General features: G+C 33.5%; 1 protein-coding gene across 1 annotated transcript in view; it reads left to right on the top strand.

The window, feature by feature from the left end:
• The first annotated feature begins 6,780 nt into the window (after nt 1-6,780).
• Nucleotides 6,781-24,904, top strand: part of LOC148281824 (NAD(P) transhydrogenase, mitochondrial-like) — a 42,434-nt gene continuing 24,310 nt past the window's right edge. The window contains exons 1-6 of the mRNA XM_088226054.1: nt 6,781-7,067; nt 18,596-18,804; nt 20,135-20,289; nt 22,627-22,767; nt 24,080-24,202; nt 24,567-24,754. Coding sequence (XP_088082180.1) covers nt 18,614-18,804; nt 20,135-20,289; nt 22,627-22,767; nt 24,080-24,202; nt 24,567-24,754 — 798 coding nt within the window. The 5' untranslated portion in view covers nt 6,781-7,067; nt 18,596-18,613. The remainder of the gene's footprint in view (nt 7,068-18,595; nt 18,805-20,134; nt 20,290-22,626; nt 22,768-24,079; nt 24,203-24,566; nt 24,755-24,904) is intronic.

The following is a 24,904-nucleotide window of genomic DNA, read 5'->3' as shown; positions in this document are numbered from 1 at the left end:
AGAAACGAAGGGAAAAATGACTGATGTGTCGTGAAAGGGTGCAAAAACTGTTCGGATAAAAGAAAAAAGCCCTTTCATTGATAAGTGGGTACCTAGGTACTTGTTAAAAGGCGTTAGACAGGGTTGCATTTTGTCTCAAGTCTTGTTTAACATATATGGTGAATATATCTTTTGAAAGACACTTAACGGCTGGACAAGTAAGTTCACAATTGGAGGAAAGAAGTTACCCAACCTGAGATATGCTGATGACACCACATTTATTGCACCGTCAGATATTGAAATGATAGAACTAATTGACCGAATAGACGCTGCTAGTTCAGAGTTCAGACCTGGGACTCTCAATGAATATGAGCAAAACTAAGCTTATGATCATTGATCGAGCTAATAAAGTAGCACCATTATCCTTGTTGCGCAACTTAGAAAGAGTAAACAATTTCATTTATCTAGGTTCTCTCATCAGCGATGGTGGTGGGTGTGAAGGTGAAATACGGCGACGTATAGGTATTGCCTAAAGTGCTATGAGTCGGCTGGTGAAGATTTGGAAGAATCGCAGTAAAACCATTAACACCAAAAAAAGACTGGTGAAGGCCTCGGTTTTCTCAGTGTTCATGTACGGGGTGGAGTGTTGGACACTGAGGGAATCTGAAAAGAAAAAAATCGGAGCTTTCGAAATGTGGTGTTGGCGGCGGATGCTGCGGATTCCGTGGACGGCCAGACGTACTAATGCATCTATACTCCAGGAACTGGACATAGGAGAAAGACTAACATCCATGCGCGAGAAAAGAATCCTGCAGTTCTGGGGGAACTCCGATAGTTTGGAGAAAACTATTCTCCTGGGAAGTGTCGAAGGGACAAGGTCGGGTGAACGCCAACCGACAAGATGGAGCGGTAAAGTCACTGAATTATCAGAAACATCACTGACGAATGCCTATAGATGAGCACAAGACCGTTTCAGATGGAGGGAGACTGTCCACAGACGAGCCATGCCTGGAGTCAGGCGTAATCACCATCCTTAGACATTAGGCACGGATTGAAGAGAGAGGTACTTGTTTATGATTTGATTCCAAAACTAAAAATTATTCATACACAAATATTGAATTGAAGTCGGTACCTGGGTACTTGTTTGTGGTTGAATTCCAAAACATAAAATAATTCATTTTCAGAGATAGACTTCTTTTTGCAAATGTCAAACTCTGGTCTTCGCACCAACAGGGATGCACTTTTTCTACGAATGCGATTTGCAAAAAATTATTGAATGTCAGTTAATATTATTTTAATATTACTAAAAATTCAGTAAAAAGAAATAAATGGGAAGAAGTTATAAGGAATTTAAGGAAAAAATCTGATTGGGATCCATAAAAACGAATGTTGATTGTAAACATTCAAAAACAAACTTTTTTAAACACAAAAAAACAACAGCCTTCCATTTTTTTGTATATGCATTCTCGTGGAATGCAACCCTGGTAGGTCGATGAAAAAATAATGATGCTCCTAACTTTTTTTTAAAGATTTGATCGAAAAAAATAATATCTACGAATACGCGCAGCGCAAAGATCTACATTTAGCTGAAAACCGCACGTAAATCGGTTAAGCCGTTTAGCAGGAATTCAGTGACATCACACGTACAGAAGAATTATATGTATGAAGAAGAAGATATATAATAAGGTAGTTGTGTACAATAAATAAAGAATCGACTTCTTTAAAAGTGACTTATCATCAATCAATTAAAAACACATGTGTTTGTCTTATCGATTATGCAAAAGATAGCATTGTTTTTATCGTGTAGCAGATATATCTAGTTCGGTGTCAGTGCGTTTTCGATAATGAATTCTTTTTACAGATGTTTAGCAAACAGAATTGCTTAAAAATTCAATGTCATTTTGCATAAAGACAATGAGGAATTTCAGCGCTTTAATTTATTTTTACTTACACGCGGTAAAAATTAGAAAACGTGTTGCGAATTTTTTCGAAAATGTATGAAAAAAATAATAAAAATAAGTTTGAATAAAAATGAACAACTTTAAAAAGACACAGGTTCAGGTCCAATCAATTACGCGTTGTGATAGATTTGCGGTTTCCGGGTAGCCATGTTTACCGTGTTTTTAAGGGTACAGCGCTCTTTTTAAATGTCAGGAAAACGCACCGACTAGAAAAACGTAGACAGCAAATAAAACTAGGCAATTTAATCATATTTGATTGTTCTAGTTCCCATAATAAACTATTAATCATTAGCATATTACAACAGAGATGAAGAATATTTAAGAGAAGGTAATATAGAAGTCTAGGCATCTACATGGCTTATGCCCTGTCAATGGCTGGTTTAAGTGGCCGCTTTACACACTGTGTAACATTCACCATTCTGCCCATATTTGAACATATATATTCCTTCAATTCTTTCACCTGTTGATGTTTGTGAAGTTAAAGAGCTGAAATCTTTATTTATGCGGGTGAGATTCATCTTATTGAATTATTTCACCTACATGCTAGGCAACGCCTGAAAATGTTATTTTATTAATTTCCATACTTCTTCATGGACCAGGTGGATTTATCAACAATATTTTGAGTTTGTCCAAATTTTTGTAGACAAGGACTGGATTCAACTTCCTGGGGAGCTGTTTATATTAACATATTACAACAGAGATTAAGAATATTCAAGAAAAGGTAATATAGAAGTCTAGGCATCTACAGGGCTTATGACCTGTTAATGGCTGGTTTAATAATTTATTTGTTTATTTATCAGTAACAAAAAACGAGGAGACACGCTAATAGTAAAATCTATGGCATGTTAACAAAGTCATCGCTCTATTGCGGTCCAGGGAGAAAATACATCATCATTCCCTTTCCGCACCTAATGGTGCATAGGGCTCTGCATTGGTATACCAATCGCAGCGTATCTTAATCATTTTTGTTACAGGAAGGCAAGATGATCAGTCTACCAGGACTATGAAATATTCTGGTGTGAAAAAAACCTTTTAAATAAATATGTCATATCAACCATGTCATGCAGAGCTCCTTTCTTGATTTTGTCGATAATACTTATCTCAGCTTTACATAATGTACGGATCTCAACAGTTGTGCATCTATTTATTTATTTATTTATTAATTTATACATACATTGTTACAAAAAATGGCACAAAAAAAAACACTCTGGCAAATTCTGCTTGTACTAGGAGTAGGCTCAGTATATGAAGGGTCGGCAAGCCAGAAATATTAGTATGCCTAATGTTGCAATCGGTTCCTATATGGGAAAATGCGTGTTCTAAGAAATAGATTTGTTGCGGCAAATATGGTTTTCGAATATGTTTCCTATAAATAAAAATAATATTGAAGAAATAGAAAAACAGTTATAGCCCAAAAGAGAAGAAAAGAAAAAAAAGTACAGTTTACATTAAATGTAAAAATAAAATAAAATATACAAATCTATACACATACACGCATATATACTACATACATACATATACACATACATACATATATACAAACATATATATACACATACATATCGGTAGTCAGATGGCAGAAGGGACCATCTGTAATTTTCAGAAATGTTCAGGAGAGTGTAAAGTGGCCACTTAAACCAGCCAATGACAGGTCATAAGCCCTGTAAATGCCTGGACTTCCATATTACCTCATTTAAGGTATTCTCCATCCTTGTTGTATTTTGTCAGCTATAATAGATTTAAACGCTCAGTGCTCCGATTATGAACGATAGTAAGTCAACAGAGTTATCTTCAACTGTCGATAAAGTAAAATATAATTTTCCGTACGAAAATGTGCATATTTTTTTATTTAAATGATTTTCAATTACATGTTACCGACGAAGATACTTCAAACTTTTATACAAATATTTACATTTTCGGTAAAAAGGTATTTTTACTTTATAGACAATTGAAGATCTGTTAACTTTTCATTGTAATATGGGCGCAGGGCCCCGATCACAAAATGGGAAGTTAAAATTTACCTTCAATTTTATCTACAAAATAAAATTGAGTTTTCTGTATGAAAAGCAGAATAAGAAGGGAGTCAGAAAAGTTGATGCATGCCACGGGTTGGAGAACCTTACTGGATGTCAAAAATAAAATATAAAAAATAAAGAATAATTTAAAAAATATATATTTATAGATGACAACCATGAAGTTTCGCATAAATAAATTGTCTATGTTTTTATGAATGTATGTATGTGTATGCGCATGCGTGTATGAACGTGTGTGTGTATGTACATATGTATATATGTGTATATTTATATATACATGTGTGTATATATGTGTATGTCTGTATGTATATGAATCAAAATGTGTATCCGAATAAGTTTATATTTTGTTTGTCTGGAAGTGAAGTGAATATGGAATTGTATTTTGATAATAAGTGTGAATAAATAAATAAAAAAAAAAAAAATAAAAAAAAAATAAAAAAAAAAATGCATACAATTGAACGCAGTTATGCAGAAAGCAGTTAGTCCACAATTTTGAAAAAAATATATATTGATGTTATCGGGTCCAGTAAGGTCAATTCTATGTCATGCTATAAACAGCAAGAACGCTTTCATACAAAAAATGTTTTAATCACCCTTTGGAAATGGTTTCCATCACAAAAATGGCATTTCTCAATTTGCAGAAAACACCCACAGCACTAGAAAAATCTTAACGAATTTGAAAAATTAATAAAACTGGTCAAATATATAATTAGATTCTTGTTTGTAATATTTAAAAAAAGACTAATACATTCGTCGGTTATCATTTGTTAAAGTCAAAAAAATTTTAACTGTTGCGTAGATTAGATTATCCACCCTTTTCACAAAAGTGCTATTATCTCAGTTTCACTTTTCTTTGGCTGGCTGCTTTCTGCATAACTACGTTCAATTTTTCTTCTAAAGATGTTCAATTATAGGCTACCGACGAAGATACTTCTAATGTTCATGCAAATACAGGGTGTTCTTTAAAACCCCGTCACATCCGAAACCACGATGATCAGTATGAACAAGAAGACATATTTAAAAAAATATTTAGAACAAAGAAAATTTAAAAAATTAAATATTAAAAAAACAAATGGTTGCTTACTTCTGCAGGGGAGAAGTTAGGGGAGTGCGGCCGCGCCGTTGTCGGCGTATCAGACTCCCCCCTCTCCCTCTCGTTTCTACCCTGCAGAAGTAAGCAACCATTTGCTTTTTTTAATATTTTATTTTTTTAAATTTTATTCGTTCCAAAATATTATTTTAATGTGCCATTATGTCTTCTTGCTCATACTGATCATAGCGGTTTCGGATGTAACAGGGTTTAATGAACACCTGTATATTCATTTTCGTACATAAATATAGGTTTTTCTTTATAGACAGACAAATATAACTCTTTTAACTTCCCAGTTTACTCGGGGTCCTAGGGTGCTATTCTGAACCGCTCTCGTGGCCGTAGAGAACACTTTAATCTCGTGTATTTACATACAAAACACACGGGATAACAGTGTTTTCTACGGCCGCGAGAGCGTTTGAAATATCACCCCAGGGCAGCGTTGCCAACTCTACGATTTTATTATTTTGAGATATTGTCGCTTTAGTTCGTTTTTGTCCAACAAACCATTTTTGACGAAATTGAGTTAAGTGTATAGGTCTGAAAAAGCCTTCATTTATAAAATTTAAAACATATATATTTTAAAAAATGTTTAAGGTGAATTTTAACGAATTTTGTCTTAATTTCGGGTCATTATTTATGCCGATATTGTAAAACAAATTATTAAAGCTCTATTTCTGTAGATTTGTGTTTTAGTCTGTTGGACTAAAACGAACTGAAGCGACACTATGGAAACTTTTAAACAGGCATTTTCAAATCATACTAGTGATCACTTTACACAATCTGTATGCAACCTTCTCCATTTTGCATCATCGTTATTATAAGTAAATTTCTTCATAAAAAAAAATACCCGCAAAATAAGAATGTTTCCGTTGCTAGATAATATTAACACGCGCGATTTTCTAAATGATTTTTCCCTTTTCATAGTAAGGTGACGAGTAAAATGAATTGGCTGCATCTTATTTTCATTTTTATAACCGCTGGAAAACTTTATTTTGATAACTAATGAATTATACAACAATTTATTTTTTCCAAACTATGGCCGACTGCCAAGTGTCCGTGGGCATTCGCCAAAAGGATAAATTATTTCTATTCAAACATAAAAGTATAAATAATTAAATAATAATGTCCGGTTATCAATCGTTTGTACGAAAATAAAATAACGAAAAATGAATACTTAGACTTATTCAATTAATACGTTTTCGCAATAGAGACCAAATTTTGCGACAAAATTTCTAGAAAATACACAGACAAGTATGTATCTTCCACAATTTATTGTAATAATGCAATAATTTATGTAATGTAAAGTAATTAATGTAAGTATGTAATGAATGCCATGTGTAATATTTCGGATTATATTTAAAAATCAACTTACATTTGTTGAAAATGTCACAATAAATCCAACGACACGAGCGAATTATTGCAATTAAATTTGCAATTTGCAATGGTAGATAAAAATTCGAGCGATTTAAAAAAAACGTTCTGTCAATTTTAGTAACGATCCTCGCCGCTAGAGCTGAAAATGTAAAGAATACGCAATTTCAGTGTTAAGTTCAGCGCATTTAGAATAATAAAAATGTATTTTCAGCGCTTGAGTAAATTCGGCAGAATTGTGCATGTCTTTAACCTTTTTGCTCGCTTGTAGTTTTGTCAGTGCGTTTTTTTACTACAGAGGTCGCTTTTAATATCGCGATTCGAGGCGAGCTTTCGGCTTGCCGATTCATTTTTGGATTTATCGTGTCCCGCGTGCAGGGGTCACTGGCACGCGGAACATTCTTTCAAAATTCACAATAACTGACGTTAGATAGTTTAATTAAAATCAGTTTACCGAACGAATCGAGTTATTAATAATTGTATCAATTACCCAACGATCAAGTGACGCTTGAAGGAGCCGGCTGGACTTCGCTGCTTCGTTTGGCGGTAATCCGCTTGTAAAAGTTCTGTGTAATTAGATGCCAGTGTCCTTAGCAAACATCAACCACCTGACTTTCGGATAAACACGTGGTAAGCTTTGTTTATTTACTTTTTCATACATAATTCCTCGGTTGCTAAGCCGGTATCTTCGTCAAGGGTATCATTTGAACAGCTGCTACTTGAGTTACAAAAGCGGGTCCCGCGAGCGACGAACATTTAATTAATTTATTTCATCGTCCTTTGTTGAAACGCGAGAAAGATATTGAAATATTATTAAGGAACATCGCATAATTACTGACACCAATTGCTAACCATTTGTTCATTAATTATGCATGTTGAATTTGAGCAATTTGTGCTCGTGTTATGGATTATAAAGAAAAATAATATCAGAACGTCACCTATTATTTTGTTAGTGTTTCACGGTTCATTTACTTTTTTATCGCTCATGTCACTCCTTGGTACATTAATATTATCACTACATTTTAATAGTCGTCAAAGCTAAATAACAATATGAATTTAACACTTTTTCGCTTAAACGGCAACAAGTGATATTTACATATTTTATTTTCTTATCTTGACAACAAAAATAACTTATTTCACAGTACATTAAAATATTTAATATTTTTTCTCTATATACTGTTATTTTTATGTCTCGTTTTCCAATCTCTCTTTCCTCTATGTTTGATTTTTAAAATGCAATAAATGTAACGTATTTTTACGACAGTATTTATTTTATTTACTTCCCTTTGCTCGGTGGCGAAATAGGCTCTAATAATTTACTATGCACCATAAAAAGGATACAGCATATGGGTTGCTTATTCTTACCATACACGTAGGTAGAAGAGGGAAAGAGAGGCAAGAAGCAAACATCCCGCCATTGTTAATTAGCGGTCATCTGTTTTGGCGGCCATTTTTGATTTAATCATCGTCATCTTTTTCTGTCACGCGGTATCAGGTGTACCAGCTCACAAATTTTACCTTCAAAATTTTCAGTCTAAAGTAAAAATATACAAAATAATAATTTATAATCCGATGAAAACAGTCATTTACCTCACTACGTTAAAAATATACTTAAATAAAATCAAGGATTTCGTAAACAAAAAAAACAACAAAATGAAGTTATATAAAAATAAGACTATTTGGAAAACAATCCAATATAAATATTTGCTCTATAATAACTTACCTCTTTCCGACAATAGATATCGCTAGTTTAATCATTTGAATAAATCCGTAGCACGTGACAACAAAATAAATTATTTTAATTAAATTACAAATTTAAAAGCTTCAATTAAATTAACTTAACAATAGAATCACCATGTAAAGCGCCCTTGAGGTATTCTATTACGAAAATGGCGCTATATAAGTTATCCATAATTAATTAATTAATTACTCCATACTTTCATTCTCTATAGTAAACCAACACGCATGGGGATGTTTTTTTAATTTTTTAAAATTTAAATATAACATAATTTTATATAATATTTCCAAGGAGTTAAAAAAAAAACTCGTTTAGGGACATTCAGATAACAATATTTATTTACAGGTGTTTTTATATTTTAAACTACATATAACATTATTTATAAAAGCAGAATACAAATTATGATATACTACAAATTAAAAGGATATGAAAAAGTTTCAAAAAATTACAAAATAAACATAATACAAGATATGGAAATGAATTCAAAATGATATATGCAGGGTGTTCATTAAACCGAAAATTCGAAACCACGAAGATCAGTAATGAGCAAGAAGACATATTGGCACATTGAAATATTTTTTTGGAACTAATAAAATTTATAAAAATAAAATATTTAAAAAAGCAAATGGTTGCTTACTTCTGCAGGGAAAAAACGAGGGGGGGAGGAGAGAATCTGATAAATCGACAACCGAGCTCCCCTCACTTCTCCCCTGTAGAAGTAAGCAACCATTTGTTTTTAAAATATTCTATTTTTAAAATTTTTCTATGTTATAAATATTTTTTTAAAATATGCTAATATGTCTTCTTGTCTATACTGATCATCGTGGTTTTGGATGTGACAGGGTTTAAAGAACACCTATCTAAGAATACTATCTATAAAATAAAAACATTAAAAACTCAAAAATTTCATGGTATATGATAGTGCAAATGTTAAAAAATTACAAGAATGAAAAAGTTTTTTTCAAATCAACAAAATGTAATATTAAAATCAAGTACATATTCAAAATTTAAAAATGATGTAAATGAATATGGAGGTTACAGGCAAAATGGTTAATGTTACACAGTGTTTAAAGTGATCACTATCCCAATTGATGAGAGGTTAAAAGCTTTGTAATTGCCTAGACTTCCATATTCTTAAAAGCTTCATCTCAGTTGAAAAAATATCTAATATGAATTTTAAGTTTGTAGAGAACATTTTGGAGAAGGGAACATGGATATCTAGGCATTTAGAGAGCTATTATGACCTGTATTGGCTGGTTTAACTGGCCACTTTACGCACAATGTAACATTCACATATTTCTACCTATGTTTGAACATCCATGTCCCTTAAATTCTTTCTGTCGTTGATTTTTGTGAGCTTTAACCTCTATTAGTGCGGGTGAGATTCATCTGGCTAAATTATTTGCCTACATACTAGGCAATGCCTGAAAATAATTTTCTATTTTTATGCTTCTTAGTTCAGTCAGAAATATTTTGATTTTGTCAAAATCTTTGTACACAAGGATGTAGACAAGGATTGCATTCAACCCTCTGGGGAATTATTAAGATGTTACAACAGATATGGAAATATAAAAGTTTAGGCATTTACAAGGACTCGGGAATAATTCAGTCAGATGAATCTCACCCACATCAATGAAGGTTTCAGCTCTTTAATTTTACAAAAATTAACATTGAAAGCATCCACCACATACCCGAATCCGTTTTAAAGACTAAATGTCTTTCTTTGTATAAACTTATGCAAGCTAGCAAATTTTTTTTTCGTTACGAATTGATTATATTTCTTCCTCTACTAACCAAATCCAGTAAGGCAAAGCGCGAACAAATATTTACATTTACAACTTTCAATGTCCCTTTCACTGTCACTCTAAAAACCCCCCTCATCGACTACAAGGTAGGGATAAGGGGAAGTATAAATAAAATAATTAAATAAATCCTTCACCCAGTTCAAACCCCTTTATGTCGACCTGATAGGAAACGTTAGTTTCTACTCTCTGGAGCACCAGAACGCCCCCAGAGGTGACACTCAAGGCCGGTCACCAGCGGCGCACCCAAAAGCAGCAGACTTACCCAAATACTATTTTGCCACCACTCATACCTACTCAAACTGTAATTATTGACGAATTTTACCTCATCAAGCGAAAGCAATAAAGGAGACGTATATTCCGTGCTCAGGGAAGTCTTCAGCAAAAGATGTCCACTGACAGGGGCACCCGAAATCAAAAACCTCAGGCCCCAGACACGTCTGGTAACTCCTGTTTAGTAAATGATTAATTACCTCCACCTTCCCTTAGATCGGGACAAAGACGGCACAGACATGAACACGACGTGTTACGAAAATTAACAGTTGGGAGAAAAAGGAATATGGATGTACACACATAGGCGGAATAGTGAATGTTACACAGTGCGTGAAATAGCCACTTAAACTAGCCAATGACAGGTCATGAGCCCCGTAAACGCCATGTTCCCCTCTCTAAAATATTCTCCATCTCTCCTGTAATATATTTAATGTTAATCCATAATTATTAAAACATTTTGGCATACTCAAAATTATAAATTATTCCTAATTGTTAGTCAATCTTTTTGAGCAGTTGTAAGCTATGCTCTACAACAGCGGTCGGCAACCAGCAGCCCGCGTGTGGCCTGCGAGGCGTTTTGGTGCGGCCCACAAGATTATCGCCCTTCACAATGGGTATCGATAATGTACCGAGCGATTTGCAAATCTCACTCTCTGCAAGTCATACCACTCAAATGGCTATTAAGGAAAAAACTAACTGCTAAAACTATAAGAAGTCCAAAAGGGTTGCTCAGCAAATAATTACATATGTTTGTGAGAAAACTTCTTCAATTGAGGATCGTTTCTTCAAAACACAATATTCTCCTCACATGGTGATTTGTTTTTTTTTATTTTAAGCCAGTATCGAGACGCTTCAATTACTAGAAAAAAACTCACCAAAACAGGCTAAAAACCGACCTTAAAAAATATCAAAATCTTGGAATTTTTTTAAACACTATTTTATTGTGTATATTATTTCAATAATTTTTACTGGGTGCTAATGAAATCTAAAAGAAGAATTTAAACTATAAATAAATTAATTCGATTACCTTTAGACTTATTTATAAGGTGTAATTTTTAAAACAACGATTGTTCACGGGATTTGACGCGAATCACAAAAAACCATCTCCTGAAACATTGTGTTTCAAATAAATGTCTGGTTTTGAAAAAATGGTCCTTAATTCTAAATTAAATTAAAATAAATAAATAAAATAAATTAAAAAACAACACTCTGATTATCAAGTTCACATTTAGAGGCAATACTACAAGTCTACTTCGAAAATGGAAGCTGATACAGGGTGTTTTTTAAACCCTGTTACATCCGATACCATGATGATCAGTATGGGCAAGAAGACATATTAGCATATTTAAAAAAATGTTTAAAACGAAATTAAAAAAAAAAAATATTGAAAAAAACAAATAGTTGCTCACTTCTGCAGACCGCGCGGTCGACAGTGTACCAGACTCCCCTCCCCCCTTCTCATTTCTCCCCAGCAGATGTAATCAACCATTTTATTTTTTTTAATATTTTATTTTTGAAAGATGTATGAATGTGAAGGAAGCAAAGGAAGTGTGCCAGGACAGAGTGGTGTGGCGTTCTATCCTCTCTGCCTACCCCTCCGGGGAAATGGCGTGATGGTTAGTTAGTTAGTTAGTTAGTTATTTTTGAAAATTTTATTCGTTCTAAAAAGATATTTTTATGTGCCAATATGTCTTCTTGCTCATACTGATCATCGTGGTTTCGGATGTGACAGGGTTTAAAGAACATTCATTCATTCCATTTCCGCACCTAATGGTGCATAAGGCACTGCATTGGTACACCAATCGCAGCATATCTTGATCATTTTTGTTACATCAAGGTAAGATGATCAGTCTTACGCTTCAGGTACCAGTCCAGGGACTATGAAATATTCTAGTGTAAAACAGCCTTTTAAATAAATATTTCATATAAACCGTGTCGGGGATCGAACCCAAGACCTCTTGCATGTTAGGCAAACGCGCTGACCATTACACCATGAGGCCGACAAAAAACACCTGTATAAAAAAAACACGCAAGTTAAATGGAGCCACAAAAATCTCATTGATTTTATTAACTGCAACAATTTGTAAAAATATGTAATTGTCATTTTGTTTTTAAAATTAAAATATTTATTTATAAATTCTGTAGGTATTCTGTAATATATTTTTTATTTACTTCTTAAGTTAGCATATATTACAATTAGTATATAAACCTCAGTTGGTTTTTAGTTTGACAACAAACGTGTAATGGACGGTTTCGGTTAGCGCTTGAAATCGTAATTTAAAAATTCATGACTGATTCTAAGTTTAAAATTTATATACCGTAGAATTTTTTTTGGACTCTTTCGAGAGAATTTTGGTGACAGTTGCAGTAAGGAGTCCATATTGTAGAGTTATACTCTAACTGGCTTCTCACTAATGAAGTATACATCAACTTCAAAGTGCCTATGTTTTTGAATTCTTTAGTCACACGTAACATGAAGCCTAACATTTTTAGAGATTTACTAGTAATATTATTTATGTGCCTAATAAAGGATAATTTTTGATCAAAAACGATACCCAGGTCGCGCACCTTAGAAGTTGAGCCTAATTGCATATCAGAATATCCTCTGATTTTACTCATGTCCGTACAATCAAAACTCTTTATTGCTCAACTGTTCGCCCTCTTCTAGAATATGTCTCCGTGGTCTGGTCCCCATTCTATGTCAATCGCATAAATCACATTGAATCAGTCCAACATCGCTTGCTTCGAAAAATAGCGTGGATGCTTGGACTAGAGAGAGATAATTATTCTTAGGCTGAAATAGAGTCAATGTTAAATATTTCTAGTCTACAAAAACGTAGAACTAATATTGACTCCATATATATGTTCGGCATACTAAATGGTATAATCGATGTTCCATCATTACTGGGACAAGTAAAATTAAATATTCCGACTCGTAGATTGAGAAACAATGAAGTACTGTTCATCGATCAGCATAGAACAAACTATGGCCTAAATTCTCCAATGACCCGTCTTTGTCATATTGTTAACTCAAGACAAGATCTGGATTTTTTTGGTTTGAGTTTACAACGATTTAAACGAGCACTAAATAAATAGTCCAGATCTTGACTCGATGTCCCTTATGTTTGTCAATGCTTCTTTCTTTTTTTTTTAATGTTTTAAACTATTCTTTTATTGTAATATTTAAACCTTATAAATTGTATACATGGACAATGTCCGTTAATAAATAAATAAATATTACTCATCAAATAATCAATATGGCGCAAATGCGGCCCGCACTAATCCCCACGTAAAGTATTTGGCCCTCTTACGACAAAAGGTTGCCGATTCATGTTCTACAAGGTCAATTATTTGGTACAATCACACCTGCTCCACATATTGCTGCGCAAACATTACTCTCCGGTAAATGTTTTATGCATGGATTCAAATTTGTGTGCTCGAGATAATATTATAATTGTGCAGAGTGACAGTATGTGATAAGTATGGGTAGACAGACATGTTTGTATAGGGGTTTGATAACACTTGTATTTACAAAGAATCAGTCAATATTGATACAATATCACAGTGTGTCTGCACAATGGATTTTCAACACTAGCGTTGCAAACATTTATTCTTTTTATTATATACTAGCTTTTACCTGCGGCTTCGCTCACGTTGTATCAGGGAGAAATTAGTTACGTAATGAATTAGCACTAACTTTGTGGTTATTCATTATATTAAAATAAATAAAACAACTTTAACAAATTACAACAGGGATGGAGAATACCTTAAATAAGGGAATATGGAAGTCTAGGCATTTACAGGGCTTATGATCTGTCATTGGCTGGTTTAAGTGGCCACTTTACACACTGTGTAACATTCACCATTTTGCCTATGTTTGATCATCCATATTTCTTCAATTCTTCCATTTGTTGATTTTAGTGAAGTTAAAGAGCTGAAACCTTTATTGTTGTGAAGAGATTCTTCTGACTGAATTATTTCACATACTAGGCAACGCCTGAAAACAATTTTTCAACAAGCCCTGTAAATGCCTAGACTTCTATATTCCCTTATTTAAGGTATTCTCCATCCCTGTTGTAATTTGTTAATCTTATTGACTCCCGAGGGGGTGAAATCCAGTCTTTTGTCTGCGAACATATAATATATATTTAAAATATATTTATGCGGGTGAGATTCATTTAATTGAATTATTTCACCTACATACTAGGCAACGCCTGAAAATGTTATTTTTTCAATTTCTATACTTCTTCATGGACCAGGTGGATTTATCAACAATATTTTGAGTTTGTCCAAATTTTTGTAGACAAGGACTGGATTCAACTCCCTGGGGAGCTGTTTATATTAACATTAACTTTACTTAACTTTAACTTCACAAACATCAATAGATGAAAGAATAGAAGGAAAATAGATGTTTAAATATGGGCAGAATGGTGAATGTTACACAGTGTGTAAAGTGGCCACTTAAACCAGCCATTGACAGGTCATAAGCCCTGTAGATGCCTAGACTTCTATATTACCTTCTCTTAAATGTTATTCATCTCTGTTGTAATATGTTAATATAAACAGCTCCCCGGGGAGTTGAATCCAGTCCTTGTCTACAAAAATTTGGACAAACTCAAAATACTGTTGACTAATGAATTAATTCCTATTTTATTTTTATCATGTTCACTAAATACTACACGTGGACCACCAAACTACTACCATCAAACATTAAACCGGCTTTCTACACAACTAATAATATAGGAACATTGTTAAAAAATCACAAAGACAAAGTCCATAAATATAATAAATCTGGGATTCGGGTCGGGTTGTGGTCCCGTGGCTAGTGTCTCGGACTCACAGACCAAAGGTCCGTGGTTCGAATCCCACTCTACCCCAACTTGATTCCATTTTCTAATAGTGAGTTATTTACAACTCGTTGAGAATGGCCCTCAAAATTAAATATTTGGGTAAATTATAAGAACGCAAATATTTCTTTTTAAAAAAAAAAAAAAAAAAAAGCTATACTAATTAAATTGTAATGATTGTGATTCAATCCACATTGGAAAAACTAAAAGAAACTTTAATATTAGAGTAAAAGAACACTTTAGATGCTTAAATAATAATAATTTTTCTGAATTCGCAAATCATCTGATAGAAAATAATCATAACTTCAATAAAGACACTGGATTAAAAGTACTTCATTTTGAAAATAAAATATTAAAATTAGACAACTTAGAAATTAAAAAAGCGATTTATAATAAGAAAATAATAATTAATAACCAAATAAACAATATTTCTTTTAGTCCTCTCCTGTCTAGCTTCGAAAATATTGATATTAAATTACCACTCTTGTAAGAAAAAAAGACTTGATTTATTGGGTCCACATGTCGTATTTAGTGAACATGATAAAAATAAAATAGAAATTAATTCATTAGTTACGTAAACCTTGACGAAGAAGCTTGTTTGCTTTGAAACCGGTCGGTGGAAAAAAAAAAAAATTAGTGGTTGAAAACAAAGTTGTTATGTTTATTTTATTAATTTGTTTTTTTGCTTAGCAATAAGAATTTTCCCCGTGGAATTATATATTTTTTGGGACAGACAGTAGCTTGTATCGATTGCCGGTCCTCCAACTATCGCTATGAAAAACTGTTTCTCCCTTTGTCCAAGTCCAGTATACGGTCATAAATCTCATCCGTCATGTGTAAACAGAATCCCGGTGATTCTCAACCTGTGAACCCTGCGATTATCAAACCGTGTTATTATTGTGATTTAATTAGATCGTCGCTGTTTTACCGAATTACTGAACTTGAACCTATGTACAATGTTCTTAAATATAAAATAAGCATTGAACGACAATTGTGTTTGCTCTATAAAATTTAATAAAGACACTGGATTAAAAGTTCTTCGTGTTGACAACTTGGGAATCTTAGAAATTTAAAAAGAGATTCATAATAGGAAAGAAATAATATATAACCAAATAAACAATATTTCCTTTAGTCCACTCCTGTCTAGATTTAAAGATCGTATCTATCTCACTTCACACTTCCCATTTATGCAAGAACAACACGACAAAAAGACTTGACTTATTAGCTCCATATGTTTCGATGCAATATTAAATAATTACTGTTAAAATAAAATAGGATAAGATTCATTAGGTAATTCATCAACATCAACAAAATGAAAAACAATATTTTCAAAGCTAGAGTACATAAATGGATTACTAAAAAGACTAGACAGGAAGCTGAGGAATATGTTTCATATATAAGAATGTAATTATAGTTTCTTGAAAATCCTTTCTCGTTTTATTGATGTAGATATGTTTTAATTTTTATTATTTTTTTTATTTCTTTTAATTTTTACACAATTGATGTGAAATTATGTACAATTATGTATGAATAAAAAATACACTGACACTCCGGAACGTGCCTGTGGGCCAGTGGAGTGGCTATATCCATAAAAATATATATATATTGAATGTACCTACCTATTGTATAGACATTTTTGTTAACTATGTATTTGTATTGTATTTTATATTGGATTAAATAAATAAATAAATAAAAATTATACCTTGACAAAGAAGCTTGTGTAGCTTTGAAACCATTCGGTAGAAAAGGTAAAAATAAGTGGTTAAACAAAGTTGTTTTATATTTATTTTTTATAATTTATTTATTTATTTCGACGGCTTGCGCTTTTGACAAAGTAAAAAATAATATTTTAAAAACAATTATAATGAAACAAAACACCTGTACACAAGTATAGAAAATAAAATTATATAGATACATAAAATATAGAAATAATAAAGGAAAATTAAATAAGAAATTATAACATTGGTATGCAGCAAATTAACAATAAATAAAGAGTTTAAATATAAAAAGCATTGAAGTAACAGAGGCGATGTATCATAGTTTAAACAGTAAAACAAGTATAACACTTAGTACGTTTTTATAATTTAGAAAAGAAGTGATTAAAAAGTAATGATTTTAATTTGTATATAGATAAATGAAAAAAATCTAAGTTTCCATGTTTGTTTGCTAACATGTGGAGCCGTGGAATAGGCGAGTATTTAGCATAGTTTGAACTATGCAAATCAACAGCAAAAGAAGTATTTTGTCTCGTCCCACGCTGTCTCACATAAAAATTCACACAATTTAAAGTTCGGGACTGTCAAGAACATTATTTAATAACCTGAAAATCAGCACTAAATCTGAAATTTCCCTTCTATCACTAATACATACTAATTTTAACTGCTTCATTAAACATTTATAGTTTGGCTCTTCATTTAAAATTCATAAATCTTAAAAACTTGTGTTGGACCTTCTCCACACTGTTTATACGGGTAACATAATGAGGAGACCAAACCGAGGACCCATATTCTAACTGGCTTCTTACTAGGGCCATGTATACTCTTGTTGTTCTGAAAACAAAGGCATGGGTTTTTGTGGCTCTATTTATCATCTCATTTATATGGGTAACAAAAGTTGATTTATCATCAAAGATGATACCCAGATCATTTATTCTCTTTACAAGAGTTAATGTCGTATTACTGATGTTATATTGAATAACCAATGGATTTTTGATTAGAGAAAACCGCATTACATGATACTTATTATCCTTGGCTCTACCCGACCGAGTTTCTCCAGGGTATGCTTGGCTACAACAGTTTAGAGACTAGAAGGAATGTGTATTTGACCACACATTTTTATCGATTGTTGCGCGGTATGATCGATAATTCTGAAATTATGATGAGCATTGGTTTGTATGTTCCTGATAATTACCTAAGACAGCGTCAGCATAGATTGTTTCATATTCCGATATTCAGGACCAACCTGCCTATGGTTATGCCTGTTGGAAGAGCTACCGCTATGTTGAACAACATCGCTCTGGATATTGATCTGTTTCATGTATCCGAAGGGGTTTTCCGGAGCAGGATTCTTCGACTCCTTTGACATGAGTCTCTTTCGTGTATTTTTTTTCCTTTTTTATAATATGTACGTATTGAATATATTTTTGTAATGTATATGTTATATTTAAAATAAATAAATTGAAATTAAAATTGAAAAATTGAAAATTGAATTGAAATTATCCATGTTAAAAAATAAATATGATGATGATTTGAATGCATGACTTGTTTATTTGTCGAATTTATGAAGGAGGACACAAAAATGTGTTTTAGTGGGTAACTCAAAAATTCTGATTTTGAGGTTATCCAGTTGTAGTAATTACCAAACGATCTAACTCTTTGTCGAGTAGCCCCTCGCTTATTTTTCTCTTGTTACATGAAATATTAAATTTGAGTTGTTTTATGAAAATCAGCATGAGCTTTTCCAGACCTGTAAGTCGAATACACGTCTCTTCTATTCCAGTGATCGTTCTTATCCACGATGTGCGTCATGTGCGGTGCCCACGCCGCCCTCCTGGCCCGCTGCGCCCTGCGGGCCCGCCAGGCCCCGAACAGGGCCCCGCGATGGAGGCTCATGGCCTCGCAGGCCACCCCCAAGCCCCCGCCGGTCGGCATCCCCTACAAGAAACTCACCGTGGGAGTGCCCAAGGAATCCTGGAACAACGAGAGAAGGTACGAAAAAAAGTATTTTCGCCATTGACAAATGAAAACACCCCAATGGGGTCTTTTCACATTTTTAAATTTATTTATTATTGTATAAAAAGATGATTTGATTTATAGTATACAGATGTACTGAATCAGGTAGAAGAATTTGTGTATCCGAAAAGTATGTTTACTGGGGATGGAAAGATTGAGAAAGATATTGAAAGGAAGATGAGTGCTGGGAAATGGGTGAACGGTGCACTTAAATCTACTTTGGCAAATAAATGTTTGTCGCAGAAAGCAAAACAAGCGGTTCACAATGGAGCTCTGGTGCCGACCTTTATGCATGTGAGCGAAGTATGGAATTCGAAATACAATTGGACGTAGTTATGCAGAAAGCCTCCTCAATGGCGGCTTAATTTAAAACAAATTTGAACCAGTTTTATAGCAAGTCCATACGCACCAGTAATACGTACTTATTTAGATACATAAATATGTAAAATATATAAAACAACTTTATGTAAAAGCTCTGTTACTATACGCACACAAACATTATTCTCTACCTTCCATAACTCAGTACACAAATACAAGAGTTACTAGATACTCCAGCCCGATGATGCAAAAAAAATAAATTTAATACAACCTTCGGTCAAAGAGGATTGGCCTATTACTCGGTTAAAGTGTACAATATACTTCCATTATCCATAAGGACAATTAGTAATTTCTCACAGTATAAAACTGCTATTAAGAAATGGAAAGTGGAGGTGGGTTGCACACGGATCGATGGGTGGATCAAATAGGTAAAATGTGTGTACTGTTTATGAAATTTGGTCTATATAAATTGGTTATGTTTTTTTATGATTATTTTTGTTTATATTGTTTATGATAATTAGGTTAGTTAGATTAATTACGTTTTTTTTATTGCTATTATTATATTAACTTTATTAAACAACTAATTTAAGGCATGTGTCACATTTTGTAAAATGTTTGCCTCGGCACGGGACACCCCAGTGAGGGAACATTATTATATATAAAAAAAGAATACAATGTAAAAGTATAAATAAATAAATAAGGTAGTATTTATACCATATCCCAATCGTAACTCTATACATCTTGTCCATTTGAAATCTGCGGCTCTTCGCAGTCTACGCTTTTGTGTGATTTCTTTATAACTGGGTCCAAGGTTGATTCTAAACGCATCCCATCATCTCTGTTTATATTGTCGGGATGTTTTTAGACCTCGATCGCCTCTTTTGCCAATCGAGTTTGGCGAATCTTTGCTCTCCCTGAGATAATAGTAACCCAGAAAAACTTACTGTGCATCTGAACGGCTGTAACTCTACAAAAACTTCTCTTGTAGGGTCGCCATCTCTCCGACTTCAGTGGCCAACTTAGTAAAAAAGGGATTCAATGTGGCCATTGAGTCAAACGCCGGAGCTCTGGCCAAATTTCCCAACCAGATGTATGAGGAAGCCGGAGCCACTGTCACAGATGCTAACAAAGCCTTCCAGTCAGGTAATATGTTCACATTTAATTTTCACAAAAAAACAGAGAACATGTTTATTTATTTTAACATTACAACAGACCAGGAGGCCCCATTACAGTGGTGAATTACACGAGAAAAATCACATTTTAATTTTGGTGTTCTCACTGGGAATCGAACCCGGAACCTTTTGTGTGTGAGTCAAGCATCTTAGCCACTTGTTTCAAGTCACCAATATTATATTTTATTTTTGAGGTGACGGATTACTGAAAGAATACTCATTACTTAAAATTATAATCCAAATACAACCAAATTCGGAAAAAAAAATAGGGAAATATTACACACTACGAATGTAATATTTCAGAAATGGATTTAGAAAAATTAACTATATTATAAATGGACCGCCACACACGTCTATCCTGGCATATATTCCTAGCTTCTTCCACCTTCATACATCTTGTCATACATGCCCTTCGGTTCTGTCTGCGTTTGACATGACCAGACTTAAGATTTTGGTTTATCTGATCATGCCACGTCTTCCTCGTCTCACGTTGCCGTTCATTTTCGCCATATATACTTGTTTTACCATTCTTGTCGTCCATTCGTTCTACGTGACCAAACCATCTCAGAGACCCTTTCTTAATCTTATCAATTATACTTGTCTCAGATTTTATTGAAAAACAATTATAATAAAACAAAACACCAGAACACAGTATAAAAAATAAAGATACAAGAAATAAAATCAGCAGAAAATAGGGAAATAATAAAGAAAAATTAAATAAGAAATTATAACATAGGTATGCAGCTAATTAACATTTAGACAGACTCAAATATTGTAATTAAACCATCTGGTCCAAGAAGAAGTTTAAAAATTGTTTTCAGGCGTTGCCTAGTATGTGAAATAATTCAGTCAGATGAATCTCTTCACAACAATAAAGGTTTCAGCTCTTTAACTTCACTTAAATTAATCATTAAATCATTACTCCGATTTTCTATCAACATTTGCGGACTTGTCAACACGTGCCATTCTGGTCAGCGAAACATGGCTAAAACCATCACTACCATCAACTTTGTATCCTTTACATGGATATCGACTTATATGCAATGATCGAACTAATCGAAGGGGCGGTGGAGTATGTATATATCTGCGTGGAGAAATAAATTATTCACTTGTAAAACAATCTGAAACCAGTGGTGGCCAAAAATTCTTACCCATTAGTACTAAATGCACCCTTGTACAAGCATTACTACTACCCATTCTAGATTATGCTGATGTTTCCATGACTGATTTAAGCTGTGAGCAACTCGGTAAACTTGAACGATTTCAGAATACATGCATAAGGTACATTTTTGGTCTTAGGAAATATGACCACATTTCTGATTATCGTAGGCAACTGTAATGGCTCAAAATTAGACAGCGGAGAGACTATCACTTCCTCTCACTTCTGTTCAATGTACTTCATAGTCCTAACGCTCCTATATACCTGCGTGAAAAATTTCAACGCTTATCAGTTCATGGTTTACCTCTTCTTTCTAATTTTCAAGGCACTCTCTTAATACCCATCCACAATTCCTTTTTTTTCTCTAACTCATATAGTGTCCATGCGGCTCGACTGTGGAATCATCTCCCACCCACCATCAAAGATGTTACTACATTATCTCTATTTAAATCACGTCTGAAAAAACACCTCCTTTCTCTTCCTTAATCTCTCCTCCTCTCCTTTTTCCTCTTTCCTCTTTTTTCCTTTTTCCCATTGAGCAATAGTTTTGATTTAAGGTAATTTATAAACAAATACGTTTATTTCTATTTTTATATACCTTTAGCTTTTTAATCTTTTTTTTTCTATTGAATATGTTCTGTAACTTGAATTATAAAAATAAAACTTTTATTTTATTGGTTGGTTGGAAGAAATTGCCATTTGGCAATAAGCCCGCCAATGTACAAATAACATTATGTACAAAAAGTTAAATAAATAAATCAACAAATGGAAGAATTGAAGAAATATGGATGTTCAAACATAGGCAAAATGGTGAATGTTACATAGTGTGTAATGTGGCCACTTAAACCAGCCAATGACAGGCCATAAGCCATGTAAATGCCTAGACTTCCATATTCCCTTATTTAAGGTATTCTCCATCCCTGTTGTAATTTGTTAATAAATAAAGGGTTTAAATAAAAAAGTATTGAAGTAACAGAGGCGATGTATCATAGCATTAACAGTCAAAGAAGTATAACACTTAGTACATTTTTATAATTTGGAAAAGAAGTGATTAAAAAGTAATGATTTTAATTTGTATAAAGATAAATTAAATAATTAATATTTCCCTATTACGTGCGTAGAAACTAATATCGACTATATTTTTTCCAGATATCATTCTTAAAGTAAGACAGCCTTCAGATAAAGAAGTCCCTCTCTTCAAGGACCAGTCCACTCTTATCTCCTTTCTCTATCCCGCCCAGAATAAGGAACTCATCAAGTTATTGGCCGACAAGAAGATGAACGCTTTCGGTAAGTTATTATTTTGGTTATCAATAAAATGGCCGACTGGATTCACATCTTTTTCGCAAATAAATGTAATTTTTATTATTGTAATAACTTGATGATCCGAAAGAAAATATTATTTAATATTGAGATACTGGTTTATTAAAAAGAATACGTCTTATCTAGGAAGGTCTGAATCTGAGTAACTTTAAATAATTACCCCTGACCTGGCCGATTGCTACGTTACAGCACAGGTGGCTCCCCCAATTCATTTTAACAACATATTAATCATAATTTTGTATATTGTTTTGATTATTTTGTATATTGTTTAATATGTTTATAAATGTTTTTGATTTATAAATATAGAAGAATCCCGACATAACATGGAATTTTCTAACAAGTCAGGACATTAAAAAATTATAATTGTGCTATGATAAAATTGTGTATTCTGTGCATTAAATAAAAATATTTATTCTATTCATTTAACATTTAATATACATATACAATTTACATACATATAAGGGCGGGCATATTGCCTTTAGGCAATTTCTTCCTACCTACCCAAACCGTTCAGTTTGAGAAAATTACAAGTACATGGACATATTCTAGGTAATTATGCAGAATCTTATGATTTTATACAAAAGTTAAAATGAAAATAAACTATTAGTATAATTAACTAGGTACTCCTTATATATAGTATTGAGAGAACCCTTTTAATACCCTTTCACCGCTCTAATTTTCTTGCCTCTTTTTTCATAGTAGTAGCTGCTCGATTGTGGAATAATTTACCCACTAATGTTAGAGACGCCCCCCTTTTAAAAAAAAATTAAATCAATATGGGAATGTCACTATCTAAATATTTGAGTTGTTCCTTTCTCCTTCTTTCCTTCCCATCTCCTCTCCTCTCTCCATAGTAAAGTGTAAATTTTTAGTTTTTATTTGTTTTAAATTTTTTATAAAATTATAAGATTCAGTGCAATTCCTTAGAATATGTACATGTACCTGTAATTTTCTCAAACTGAACGGTTTGGGTAGGTAGGAAGAAATTGCCTTAAGGCAATATGCCCGCCCTTATATTTATATAAAGTGTTAAATAAATAAATATATCGAGTAGTTCTGTATCCTGAATCAAATTCTGTCGTCTGGCTGAAGCCCTCCATGGCCCATTAACCGTTACTGCCCGAAGGTGTTATCATACCAATGTTTTTTGGTCTGTCATTTCCTAAATGTCCACACTGTTCTTGCAGAGCCGCTTTGTACTGCTTTAGTTAGTCCGTGACAAGACCTAATTTTAAATTGATGTTTTGTTTTTATCTATGAGTATTTTGTTCGTTTTCAGCTATGGATTGCGTACCCAGAATCAGCAGGGCCCAAGTGTGGGACGCCCTAAGTTCCATGGCAAATGTAGCAGGCTACAGAGCCGTTATCGAGGCGTCTAATCACTTCCCCAGATTCTTCTCAGGTAATTCTTTTCAACTGATCAATTAAATCTTATATATTATTAAACTAGAAATGATTGATTGCGTCTGTCCTCTCTCTGTACGAACCCACTGGACGTCCGGTCAATGTGGGCAAACAGCCGCAGAATCCCGACCATCCACCACCTCATTATATTATATCAACTGGATTACATAAGACGCCACGCTTCCAGTTGACGAGGACGACAAACAAATTGTAAACATGAAACGCCTAGTGATCGAATCCCACACACATGTAATTTTTTTAATGTTTATATGGCAGATAAAATAATTTCTGGGGTGTCAGTTTTCGGTTTGATGGCACAATGTTAAGTAAAAAATTTCTAATTATTTTTTTCTTTCCTCCAGGGCAGATTACTGCCGCCGGGCGTGTGCCCCCCTGTAGAGTGCTGGTGGTGGGGGCCGGAGTAGCGGGATTGGCCGCTGCAGCGCAGGCTCGGTGCATGGGAGCCAAGGTCAGGGCCTTCGACACCCGCCCGGCCGTGCGGGAGCAGATTGAATCCCTGGGCGCGCAGTTTGTCACCATGGAAATGCAGGTAAAGACAAATAAACTAAGGATCATTCACAAAGCGGAAAAAAAACCAGCAATTTTTCTCTTTTATAAAAATACATAAATTTATTTATTTATTAACAGGCATTGTCCATTTATACAATTTAAAGGGTTTTGATATTTCAATATAAGAATA

The sequence above is a fragment of the Micrasema longulum genome, unplaced genomic scaffold, assembly GCF_059751315.1.
Source record: "Micrasema longulum isolate JH-2025_06_02 unplaced genomic scaffold, ASM5975131v1 h1tg000404l, whole genome shotgun sequence".
In the NCBI taxonomy this organism is placed as follows: domain Eukaryota; kingdom Metazoa; phylum Arthropoda; class Insecta; order Trichoptera; family Brachycentridae; genus Micrasema; species Micrasema longulum.
The sequence above is the reverse complement of the archived record's forward strand: the minus strand, read 5'-3'. Positions and strand labels throughout refer to the sequence as shown.